This window comes from Bison bison, unplaced genomic scaffold (assembly GCF_000754665.1).
Source record: "Bison bison bison isolate TAMUID 2011002044 unplaced genomic scaffold, Bison_UMD1.0 scf7180017864320, whole genome shotgun sequence".
Classification (NCBI taxonomy): Eukaryota; Metazoa; Chordata; class Mammalia; order Artiodactyla; family Bovidae; genus Bison; species Bison bison.
This window is the reverse complement of record NW_011494892.1, coordinates 415,433-428,664: the sequence shown is the minus strand read 5'-3', so window position 1 is coordinate 428,664 and position 13,232 is coordinate 415,433. Positions and strand designations below refer to the sequence as shown.

The 13,232-nt window shown below is 39.8% G+C and overlaps 1 protein-coding gene across 5 annotated transcripts in view; it reads right to left on the bottom strand.

Annotated features, from left to right (window-relative positions):
* The window catches only part of LOC104997998 (E3 ubiquitin-protein ligase HERC2), a 236,357-nt gene that overhangs the window by 197,196 nt on the left and 25,929 nt on the right, over window positions 1-13,232 (bottom strand). For all 5 annotated transcript variants that reach the window (XM_010852986.1, XM_010852983.1, XM_010852982.1 and 2 more), the window contains one exon: window positions 4,337-4,474. In XM_010852986.1, coding sequence (XP_010851288.1) covers window positions 4,337-4,474 — 138 coding nt within the window. The remainder of the gene's footprint in view (window positions 1-4,336; window positions 4,475-13,232) is intronic.

The following is a 13,232-nucleotide window of genomic DNA, read 5'->3' as shown; positions in this document are numbered from 1 at the left end:
CAAGGCCTACTGTAGGTATGTCACACGGGACCTACTCGATGTTATGTAGCAGCCCAGATAGGAAGTGAGTCTGAGGAGAATGCATACACGTGCATGCATGACTGAGCCTCTTTGCTGGTCACCTGAAACTGTCACAACACTGTTAATCAGCTATACCCCAATACAAAATAAAAATAAATAAGTAAGAGTCACCTATATTCTACCTACAAAAGACTATCTTCAGACAAGGACAACACACAGACTGAAAATGAAGGGATGTAAAAAGATACTCCATGCAAATGAAAACCTAAAGAAACCTGGGGTACCTACACTTAGATTAGATAAATAAATTTTAAAACAGAACTGTAACAGGAGACAAAGAAGAGCATTACGTAATGATAAAGAGGTGAGTCTAACAAAAGGACTAACATTTGTAAAATAGTTATACATCTAACATAGGCATAACCATATACAAAGCAAATCTTAACAGACCTAAAAAGAGAAATCAATTGCTATACAATAATACTACAGGACTCACTTACATCAACAGATAAATCATTCAGACAGAAAAATCACTAAAATAACATCAGACTTAAATGACAACGTAAGACCTGACGGCCTTAACAGTTAATATACAGTTCATTCCATCCAAAAGTAACAGAATACACGTTCTTCTCAAGCGCACATGAAACATTCTCCATAACAAAAAACATATTAGGCCACAATAAACTTCATTAGACTGAAATCACACCAAGAATCTTTCCAAACTATTAAGTTATGAAATTGGAAATCAATTACAAAAAGAAAACTGGAAAATTCACAACACATGGAGATACAACAACATGCCACTGAAGAATAATGAGTCAGTGAAGAAATCAAAAGAGAAATTTTTAAAAATACCTTCAGACAAAGAAAAACAGAACTGCAACCTACCAAACTTACCAGATACAGCAAGAGCAGTTCTAACAGGGAAGTTCAGAAAGATAAATGTCTACCCCAAAAAAAGAAAAAGAAAAAAAGAAAAATCTCAAACAAGAAACTAAATAACCTAAGTAAACACCTCAATAAACTCAAAAAAAAAAAAAAAGAAATGAAAAGAAAGAACAAATGAAGCCCGAAGTTATCAGATGGAAGGAAACAATAAAGATAAGAGTGGGAACAATTCAAAGAGAATAAAAAGATGATATAAAAGATCAATAAAACCAACAGCTGTTTTTTGAAAAGATAAAACTGACAAACTGTTAGCTAGAATCACCAAGAAACAGAGAGGGCCCAAATAAATAAAATCATAAATATAAAAGGAACTGTTACAACTGGCACCAGAGAAATACAACTATATACCAACTGAAGACTAGATGAAATAAATTCCTAGAAACATATAAAATTTCAAGACTGAATCATTAAGAAATAGAAAATATGACCAGACCAATAACCTGTAAGGAGACTGATTTCCAGGCCAGGTACCCTCCCAACAAACAAACTCCAGGACCAAAGGACTTCACTGGGGAATTATGCAAAACCTTCAAAGAAGAATTAATTCTAATTCTTCTCAAATTCTTCCAAGGATAAAGGAAAAAATGAAAAAAAAAGGACGGAATACTTCCAAACTCATTTTATAAGACCAGGATTACCCTGATACCAAAAACAGACAGGACAACCACCAGAAAAGAAAATTTCAGCACAATTACCCTGATGTTCACAAATGCAAAAACATTCAACAAAATATTCATCAAAAAAATCAACAATACATTAAAAGAATCATGAGTGAGTGAAGTCGCTCAGTCGTGTCCGACTCTTTGCGACCCCATGGACTGTAGCCTACCAGGCTCCTCCCTCCATGGGATTCTCCAGACAAGAGTACTGGAGTGGGTTGCCATTTCCTTCTCCAGGGGATCTTCCCGACCCAGGGATCGAACCCGGGTCTCCTGCATTCCAGGCAGACGCTTTCCACGGATACAAAAATAGATCAACATCCACAAATCAATCAATGTGCTATACAATAGTAACAAACTGAAGGATAAATATCATATAATCACCTCAATAGATGCAGAAAAAGCATTTGCCATAATTCAATACACATTTATCATAAATACTCTCAATATAGTGGGTAAAGAGGGAACATACGTCAATGTAATAAAGGCTATATACGATAAGCCCAGAACTAACACCATACTCCAGAGAAGGCAATGGCACCCCACTCCAGTACTCTTGCCTGGAAAATCCCATGGACAGAGGAGCCTGGTAGGCTGCAGTCCTTGGGGTCGCGAACAGTCTGATACGACTGAGAGACTTCACTTTCACTTTTCACTTTCATGCACTGGAGAAGGAAATGGCAACCCACTCCAGTGTTCTTGCCTGGAGAATCCCAGGGACGGGGAGCCTGGTGGGCTGCCATCCATTGGGTCGCACAGAGTCGGACACGACTGAAGCGACTTAGCAGCAGCAGCAGCACCACCATACTCAATGCTGAAAAGCTGAAACATTTCCTCTAATATAAGGTATAAGGATACCCACTCTCACAACATTTTTTCAACACTGTATTTGAAGTTCTAGCCACAGCAAAGAAGAAAAAGTAATCTAAACTGTAAAGGAATAAGTAAAACCGTCACTGCTTGTAATGTCATGACATAAAATCCTGAAGACACTCAAAAGAATTATCAGAACTCGTCAATGAATTTGGTAAAGTTTTAGGATACAAAATTAATAAACACAAACCTGTTGCACTTCTATTCACAATGAACTATCAGAATGAGAAATTAGGAAAAAGGGTCCTAATGACAACTGCATCAAAAAGAATAAAATAGCTAGGAATAAATCTAAGGAGGTAAAGGAACTGTAGTTAAAAAACTGTAAGACACTGATAAAGGAACCTGACAATGTAAGACATACTGTGCTCATATAATGAAAGAATTAATATTACTTAAATGACCATACCACCCATCTACAGATTCAATGCAATTCCTATCAAAATTTCAATGACATTTTTTAAAGAACTAGAACAAATAATCCTAAAATTTGTACAGAAACATAAACAAAAAATCTCAAATATTTAAAATATTTTTGAGATAGAACAAAGCTAGAGGTATCATGCTCCTTGATTTTAAACTATAAGACTTATATGAAAGATCTGAAACCATGAAACTTCTAGAAAAACTAGGCAATATGCTCTTTGACACTGGTCCTAGCAATATCTTTCTGGATATGTTTCCTCAGGCAAGGGAAACAAAAGCAAAAATAAACTAATGGGACCTCATCAAACTAAAAAGCTTCTGCACAGTGAAGAAAACTATCAACAAAATGATAAAGCTGCCCACTGAATAGATGATATTTATAAACAATATATCCAAAAAGGATTAACGTACAAAATCTCACTCAACATTAAAACAAAAAACCAATTCAATTAAAAAATGGGCAGAGAAAACCACAATTCTAAAAGACACATGCGCCCCAATGTTTGTCGCAACACTACTTACAATGGCCAGGACATGGAAGCAACCTAGATGTCCACTGACAGATGAATGGATAAAGAAGTATATATGGGCAACAGTACATATATACAAAGGAAAATCACTCAGCCATAAAAAGGAACAAATGTGACTCGGGTGAACTGAGGTGGATGAACCTAGAGCCTATTATACAGAGTGAAGTTAAGTCAGAAAGAGAAAAACAAATATCATGTATTAACCTTGGACAGTTAGGAGATCAAACCAGTCAATTCAAAAGGAAATCAACCCTGAATATTCACTGGAAGGACAGATGCTGAAGCTGAAACTCCAATACTTTGGCCCTCTGATACAAACAGCTGATTCACTGGAAAAGACCCTGATGCCGGGAAGGACTGAAAGCAGCAGAAGGGGCCGACAGAGGATGAGATGGCTGGATGGCAACCATCTTAAATGAGGTAACTAGACTAGTCAAAATCCTAAAGACAGAAAGTGATTTCCAAGGCAAGGAAGGGAAGTTTCCGTTTCGGAAGATAAAGAGGCTCTGGAAATGGATGGTATACAACAGTGTGAATGTATTTAATGTCACTAAACGGTACGCTTAAAACTGACTGAAATGGTAAAATGTATGCTATGCACAGTCTACTAAAATATAAACTTGGAGGAGGAAATGCAAACCCACTCCAGTACTCTTTCCAGGAAAATCCCATGGACAGAGGAGCCTGGTGGGCTACAGTCCATACGGTGGCAAAGAGTCAGATACAACCAAGTGACTGAGCGCACTACTAAAATATAAAAATTTAAGTTTAATTTTTAAAAATCCCATGACAAAAATAAAGTCCATCTACTTTATCTAGAAAATGAATGCCAAGCCATTCATTTCAAAGAACTAGAATTTGAGTAGATCTTCATACCTGGTTGCTTACCCCATACCCAGCTCTCTAGGATTGACTTGGCCCTATATGCAGGTGCAGGAGTTTCTTCCTCTTCTTTTTTCTCTTTGTCATTCAGATCTTCTTTCTTTGTTCCAATCTGAGTATCAACACCATCATCTGGAAAATTTTTTATAAATTTAAGTATATAAATTGCTTTTTAAAATGTAACATAACACTTGCCAGTCTCTTTGCAAATTTTCACCCAAAAAATGGAAAAGTTAAGTTGCAACACACATCATTAGCTGACCATTTGACAATTGGGAAGAAAAAATTACATGACTCATCAACATAACATACAGTGTGATTTAAGAAGTAATGAATGGCCCAGTGACTCTTTTCATTTGAAAAATCAAAATATCATTCAAACTGTTCTTTGACATATGTCTTCCAAGACATACTATCGATTTCCTACTATATTTCTCAACTAAAAATCTTAAGTCTTTGATATTAACATTAATTGTTTTTATCCAGTGATTTCCAATTGCAGTGTGTCCACAGTAAGGGAGGACATGGAATGGGAATATGATTCAAAAATCATCTTCAACTCTATACACTGCCCTACCCCACACCAACTGAGAACCAATGTTACACAGGGCCACTACCAACTGAAATAGTAATTCAGCAATGCTGCAATACAGAAGTAAACTGAGTACCACAACTTTAGGCCACTGACTAGTTGGCCTAAGAAAAATTGTTATGAAACTCCTTACTTAGCAAGTTAAGAGAGAACTAATATTCACCTTGAAGTGTAAATGTATCCTATCCTAGAAGACCGCTACTAAATGAACTATTTTCTAAATAATAGAAACTATTTCCTAAATAGTAATTAGAAATAGACAGTTGACTCTTGAACATGTGCAGTCAAAAATCCACAGTTCTTCCATATCCAGCAATTCAAACCACCGATCATGCAGTACCATAGTACTTACTACTGAAAAAAAATCTGCTCATATGTGGACCTGCATAGTTCAAACCTGTGTTGTTATTTAGCATCCACTATTACATCTACATCTGTGAAAAAAGAGTGTATCATATCACAAATAGTAAAGAGTATCTAAAACCAACAAGGTATAAAAGAAACTCCGACATTCTATAAGAAAAATATCAAATGTCCAACAGAAGCAACCCCAAAAAGCTAATGCTATGAAAAGATACTAAATTCATACTTAGAAAAAGTATAAATTAAAACAATGAAATATTACTTTACACTCACCAAACTCACAACTGTTAGAAAGCTAAAATAAAAGCTCCAAGGCAGGACCTTTTATTCCTTTTCCATCTGGTTTTGCTCTGTTTCCCAAGGGCCTAGAACAACAGATGCCAGGGATTAAGCCCTCGATGATGAGGGCTATTATTATTTAGTTCAATAACTAAATAATGCCAAGTGTCAGGAGAAATGTGGAGCTGGAGGCACAAATCTTCAGACACAGCTGTGGAGGAGTCGCACCCACAGCCCACCTGAAGAGCAATCTAGGGCATGGGAGGTCCAGCAGTCGCCTCCAGGCACATGCCCACAGAGCTCTGGGACAGGCCTGTGACGGGAGACATGGAGACAAAGGCTCACAGCAATCTAATGCACCTCAGACATAGCATAATGTGTGAACACGGTACACGAGTATGTTTTAAATACCAGTGTATTTAAAATAAAAACACAAAAACAAATTCATTAGACAGAAAAACACTTAAAAATATCGATTTGGAAATAGTGTGTCAGGAACTGACAAGTATAATTAACTCAACGTTCTGCCCCTGAGGCCAAAGAAAAAGCCCTTGTCACAGTATACTACTTATGTCCCATTCCCTCAACGTCATGCCATAGCTATGGTTAACGGTACCTCTTTTATTTACAGAAATATCAAGGATTCCCTGGCAGTCCAGTGGTTGGGACTCTGCACTCTCACCATCAAGGGTTTGGGTTCAGTCCCTGGTTGGGAAATGAGATCCTGCAAGCCATACAACGTGGCCCATAAAGAAAAAAGGGAATAAAAAATAAATCCAACAAAACATAGATTATTTTTGTAATGTAACTAAAGAGCCTCTTAATGAGGTGAAAGAGCAGAGCGAAAAAGCTGACTTAAAATTCAACATTCAAAAAACTAAGATCATGGCATCCAGTCTCATCATTTCATGGCAAATAAATGGGGAAAAAATGGAAACAGTGATAGACTATTTTCTTGGGCTCCAAAATCACTGCTGACAGTGACTGCAGCCATGAAATTAAAGCTGCTTCTTCCGTGGAAGGAAAGCTATAACAAACCTAGACAGCAAATTAAAAAGCACAGACGTTACTTTGCCAAAAAGGTCCATACAGTCAAAGCTATTATGTTTCCAGTAGTCATGTATGGACGTCAGAGCTGGACCATAAAGAAGGCTGAGAGCCTAAGAATTGATGCTTTTGAATTGTCGTGTTGGAGAAGACTCCCCTCGACTGCAAGGAGATCAAACCTGTCAATCCTAAAGGAAATCAATCCTGAATAGGCATTGAAAGGACTGATACTAATGCTGAAGCTCCAATACTTTGGCCACCTGATGCAAAGAGCTGACTCATTAGAAAAGACCCTAATGCTGGGAAAGATTGAAGGGAGAAGGGGACAACAGAGGAAGAGATGGTTGGATGGTATCACTCACTCAATGGACATGAGTTTGAGCAAGCTCCAGGAGGTGGTGAAGGACAGGGAACCCTGGTGTGCTGCAGTCTATGGGGTCGCAAAGAGTCAGACAGGACTGAGCAGCAGCAACAACTTAAAAACAATGTTCCAATATCCAAAAAAGGTAGGTGAGAGAAACAGAAAACAGAGCAGAAACAGAAAACAAATAGTAAGACGAGAAGTCTTAAAATCTAAACATATCATGAATTATACTATAAATGATCTGAACACAAAAGATGGACTGTCACAATGGATTTTCTAAAAATGACCCAACTACATGCAATCTCTACAAAACTGACTTGGAATATAAAAATATAAGGAGATTAGAAGTAAATAAATGGAAAATATATATATACCAAACAATACTAATCAAAAGAAAGTTGAAATGACTATTTTAATATCATATAAAACGGATGCCAGAGAAAAGAAAATTATTGGAGATAAAGCAGAATATAACATAATAATAAAGCAGTAAATTCACCAAAGAAAACATAACAACCTTACATGTGTATGAAGTCAAAATAAAGCCCCAAAACATACAAAACAACAACTAAAAGGAAAAATGGACAAATCCACAATTATGTTAGAGACACCAATACTACCCTGTCAGTAACAAAACAAGCAGAGAGAAAACCAGCACTGATAAGGAACTGAAAATCATAAGCATAAACCAGAATTAAAAATCATAAGCATAAACCAAACAGATGTGATCAACACTTTATACAACAAGCTATCCAATAAGAGTAGAACATGCCTTCTTTTTAAAGTATACATTGAATATTCACCAAGACAGATCACATTTCAAAAAAGCAGGACTGAAGAAGGGGGACAAAAATGAAACAGGACAAGAAAAGTGAAAATAAGCTGAAGTGTACAATACAAAGTACCTGGCCATACAGCAGAGCATTATTCTTTTTAATCCTTACAAAAAATTCTTCCAGCAGGCAGGCTTCTGTCTCCTGTTCACAGATGCAAAAGATACTGCACCTCACAGTACAGTTCAGGCAAAGAGCTTGGGCTAGAACGCAGTGCAGGCTGTAACTGCTGGGCCCTACACGCCCATAGGGTCTGCCTACAAGGCTGGGGGCAAACTCCAGCCTGAAGCTGGCTCATGTACGGTCTGAAAGCTAAGAAAAGATTTCACATCTTAAATGGCTGAAAAGTAATCAAAAGAATATTTTCTAATGAAAACATTATAAAAACTTTACATTTCAATGTGAAGTTTTGTGTATGGCTGCTTTGGCACAACTGCAGGGTCCCAAAAGTGGGTCCCCTGGCCGTTTAGAGTAAGTCTGTCAACCTCTGAAGCAAATCTCATTGTAAATATTACAAATAAAAATACAAAATGCTAATATAACATCAGCAATATAATCTTTCATCACCAGGAAGCAGACAAGAAGCATCACTAAACACAACTCAAGTTTTACTCTCAGGAGCATAAACAAGAACGTTTACAATAGCAAACGCAGGAGGCAGTCACTTGAGGATACAAAAACAACCAAGAAGAGCTCCACAACAAGCTCTGAGACAAAAGGTTAAGTATGTCATTTCTTCTTTCCATTAACACAGGGCTCAAAAGTTTACAGAGAGCAAACAAACAGAACATAAACTATTATGGAACACACACACAGCACAGATAATGGAAAGATGGGGATACAGGAGTCGGGGAGTTGATCTTCCTAACGTTCCAGGGTAACACCCTGAAGGGGAAGAGCAGATTTCAGGAGATGAAATGAGGACTAGAAGACTTTAACACTCTCCTGTTCTAGTACAGTAAGAAGATTTTTCACAACCACCCAATGAGATTTCCTCTCAAAGCACTGTCCGAAGGTGCTTGGTAGAGGACCTACAGAAAGAGGAGTTGTTATTGCTTAGTCGCTATGCTTGAGGTCCAGAGTAAGCAGAAGGCTAGAGGTACAGGCAACCCCTTTGTGCAGTTCTCCCCACACAGGCAGGACCACAGCTGGAGCAGCACTCCTAAAACGGCCCAGGGCCACCAGAGACTCCTGCATTCTACTGCGCAACATAAGTTCAACTGTGTTTTTATTTTCACTTTAATCACTACCTTGAAGAAAGCTTGTTCACTAATACAGACTTCTCAATTAAAAAAAAAAATAGACTGTAAGTAAAAAAAAAAGAACTACAGGTATCTAAGAACATTCCCCTTCATGGATCACAGCCTTGTTGTTGCGAAGGAGCTTACATAACACAACGAAATCTATGACCAAAACCATGCCAGGTCACCCAAGACAGATGGGTCATAGTGAAGGGTTCTGACAAAACATGGTCCACTGGAGGAGGAAATGGCAACCGACTCTAGTATTCTTGCCTGGAGAACTCCACGGAGAATATGAAAAGGCAAAAAGATATGACGCCAAAAGATGAGCCCCCCAGGTGGGAAGATGTCTAATATACTACGAAAGATGACCCCCTAGGATGGAAGATGTCCATTACACTACTGGGAAGAACAGACGGCACTTACTAATAGCTCCAGAAAGAAGGAAACGGCGGGGCCTCAGTGGAACAATGCTCATCTGTGGAGGTGACTGGAGGTGAAAGTAAAGTCTGATGCTGTAAAGAACAATATTGCATAGGGGCGGATTCATTTTGATATTTGGCAAAACTAATACAATTATGTAAAGTTTAAAAATAAAATTTAAAAAAAAAAAAGAAAAAAAAATATTGCATAGGAACTTGGAAGTGGTCAAGCAGGAGGAGATGGAAAGGTTGAACATTAACACCTTACGAATCAGTGAACTAAACTGGACAGGAATGGGAGAATTTAACTGAGATGGCCATTATATCTAATACAGTGGGCAAGAATCCCTTAGAAGAAATGGAGTAGCCCTCACAGTCAATAAAGAGAGTCCAAAATGCAGTATTTGGGTGCAATCTCAACAATGACAGAATGATCTTGGTTCATTTCCAAGGCAAACCATCCAACATGACAGTAATGCAAGTCTACTCCCCAAACACTGATGCCGAAGAAGGCAAAGTTGAGCAGTCTTACGAAAACCCACAACACCTTCTAAAACTAACACCAAAAAAAGATGTCCATTTCATCATAGGGGATTGGAATGCAAAAGCAGGAAGTCAAGAGATACCCAGAATAACAGGCAAGGTTGGCCTCAGAGGATAAAATGAAGCAGGGCAAAGGCTAACAGTTTTGTCAAGAGAACACGCCGATCACAGCAAACACCCTATTCCAACAATCTAAGAGACTACTCTACATATGGACATCACCAGATAGTCAACATCGAAATCCAACTGATTATGTTCTTTGCAGCCAAAAATGAAAACGCCAGGAGAAATATCAACAACCTTGATACGCAGATGATACCACTCTAATGGCTGAAAGTGAAGAGAAACTAAAGAGCCTCTTGAGGGTGAAAGAGCAGAGTGGAAAAAGCTGGCTTAAAACTCAACATTCAAACAACTAAGATCATGACATCTGGGCACATCACTTCACAGCAAATAGATGGAAGAAAAATGGAAACAGTGAGATTTTATTTTCTTGGGCTCCAAAATCACTGCAGATGATGACTGCAGCCATGAAATTCAAAGATGCTTGCTCCCTGTAAGCTATGACAAACCTAGACAGTGTGTTGCCAACAATGGTCCATACAGTCAAAGCTATGGTTTTTCCATTAGTCGTGTAATGATGTGAGAGTTGGACCATAAAGAAGGCTGAGCATGGAAGAATTGATATTTTTGAACTGTAGAGCTGGAGAAGACTCTTGAGAGTTCCTTGGTCAGCAAGGAGATCAAACCAATCAATCCTAAAGGAAATTAACCTGAATATTCACTGGAAGAACTTTTGCTGAAGCTCCAATACTTTGGCCATGTGATGGGAAGAGCCGATGCACTGGAAAAGAATCTGATGCTGGGAAAGATCTAGGGCAGGAGGAGAAGGGGGCAACAGAGAATGAGATGGTTAAACAGGCATCACCAACTCAGTGGACATGAATTAAGCAAAGTCCAGGAGAAAGCAGAGGACAGAGAAGCCTGTTGTCCATGGGTTGCAAAGTCATACATGACTTAGTGACTGAACAACAATCTAAATTTATCACTGAAAATTCTCCACAAAAACGGAAAAGGAATGGGCTGGGGGGTGGGGGGGGGGCGGTGATTATACGTGTGTTGGTGGCAGGGGGAGACTGATTTATTTTAAGGAATTGGCTTCCACAATGGTGGAAATTCAACTCCAAAAACTGCAAAGAAAGCAAGAAAGGTGGGGACCAAGGAACAGTTGATGTTACAGTTTTGAGTCCAAAGGCAATCTGGAGGGAAAATTTCTTCTTGCTGGAAGACAGTTAGTCTTTTCTCTACTCAGACTCTTCATGTGACTGGATGAGGCCCACCCACATTATGAAGTGTAATTTGCTTTACTCAAAGTCCATGGATTTACATGTGAATTTCATTCAAAATTCACTTTCATAGAAACATCCAGAATAATATTTAATCAAACAAATATCTAGACAACATGGCTTGGCAAAGTTGATACATAAGATAAACCGTTACACTAAAGATCTCAATTAATAAAATTAATTAAAACTAAAAGGAGATACTTCAAGATGGTGGAGGAATAGGATAGGGAGACCACTTTCTCCCCCACAAATTCATCAAATGATCATCTGAATGCTGAGCAACTTCCACCAAACAACATCTGAACACTGGCAGAGGACACCAGGCACCCAGAAAGGCAGCCCAATCTCTTCGAAAAGGAGGCAGGACAAAATACAAAAGACAAAAAGAGATACAAAAGAGTTAGGGACAGAGACCTGTCCTGGGGAGGGAGTCCTGAAGTTTCCACACAGTAGGAAACCCTCTCACAGACAGGTGTGTGGGGACTTTTGGAATCTCAGAAGGCAACATACCCAGAAGAAAAAAAAAAAAAAACCCCAGAGAATACACACCTAACTACAAATGCAGAAATGGGAACATTCCCAAGAAAGGCTCTAACCTAACAACCTAACGGGTAGCCTGGCCTGCTCACAGAACAAAGGAATGAGGGAATACCAAAGGAGAATGCCTGGAGGCAGAGGCAGGCTTGCAACAGCCAGAGCTGGAAGGCAAGGGACTGCTACAATCTCACCCCCAGAGACAACATCTTCCACCAAACTGTGAGGAGGTCCCAGTTGCTAATGCTGACTTCCCAGCTGCTAATGCTGACTTCCTGAGACCCTGGACGGCTGACATCAGCCAGGAGGGTCTAGGGTGAGACCAGCTCTCCAGAAGAGACACACAGCACACCTGATATGGTACTCTCATGGTGCCCCTGGGAAACTGAGCAGCTGGGACCAGGAGGTGATTGAGACACACAGCCCCCTCGGGACAGCATGCTCACCAAGCACCTGGGGGCCTGAGCTGCTCAGACAGGAGAAGGGCACAAAATGTACACCCAACCCACAGAGACCGAGCCAGAACTGTGTCTGAGTGTCTCCTGTGGAGGGACGGGTCAGCAGTGGCCTGCCACAGGGGCTCTGGGTGCAGCAGACCTGGGTATGGCAAAAACCTTGGTGGAGGTCACCATTAACCCCACCATAGAGCCACCAGAACTTACACAGGACTGGGCAAACAGACTCTCAGAGGGCACAAACAAAACCTTCCACGCACCAGGAATCAGGAGAAAGGAGCAGTGACCTCACAAGTTACTGACCCAGACATGCCCGTCACTGTCCAGCAGTCTCCAGCGGAGGCTAGGTTCGGCAGTGGCCTGCTGCAGGGTCAGGGGCAATGAGTGCAGCAGTGTGTGCATGGGGCCTTTTGAAGGAGGTCACCATTATCTTCATTACCTCCACCACAGATTGGCCTCAGGTCAAGCAACCAGGAGGAACACAGCTATGCCCACTAACAGAAAACTGGACTAAAGATTTACCGAACATGGCCCCACCCATAAGAAGAAGACCCAGTTTCCCCTGAGTCAGTCTCTCCCATCAGGAAGCTTCCATAAGCCTCTTATCCCTATCTATCAGAGGGCAGACAGAATGAAAACCACGATCACAGAAAACTAACCAAATGGATCACATGGACGACAGCTTTGTCTAGCTCCATGAAACTATGAGTCATGCTGTGTGGGGTCACCCAAGATGGACGGGTCATTGTGCAGTGTTCTGACAAAACGTGGTCCACTGGAGAAGGGAATGGCAAACCACTTCAGTATTCTTGCTTTGAGAACCCCATCAACAAAATGAAAAGGCAAAAAGGTATGACACTGAAAGATGAAC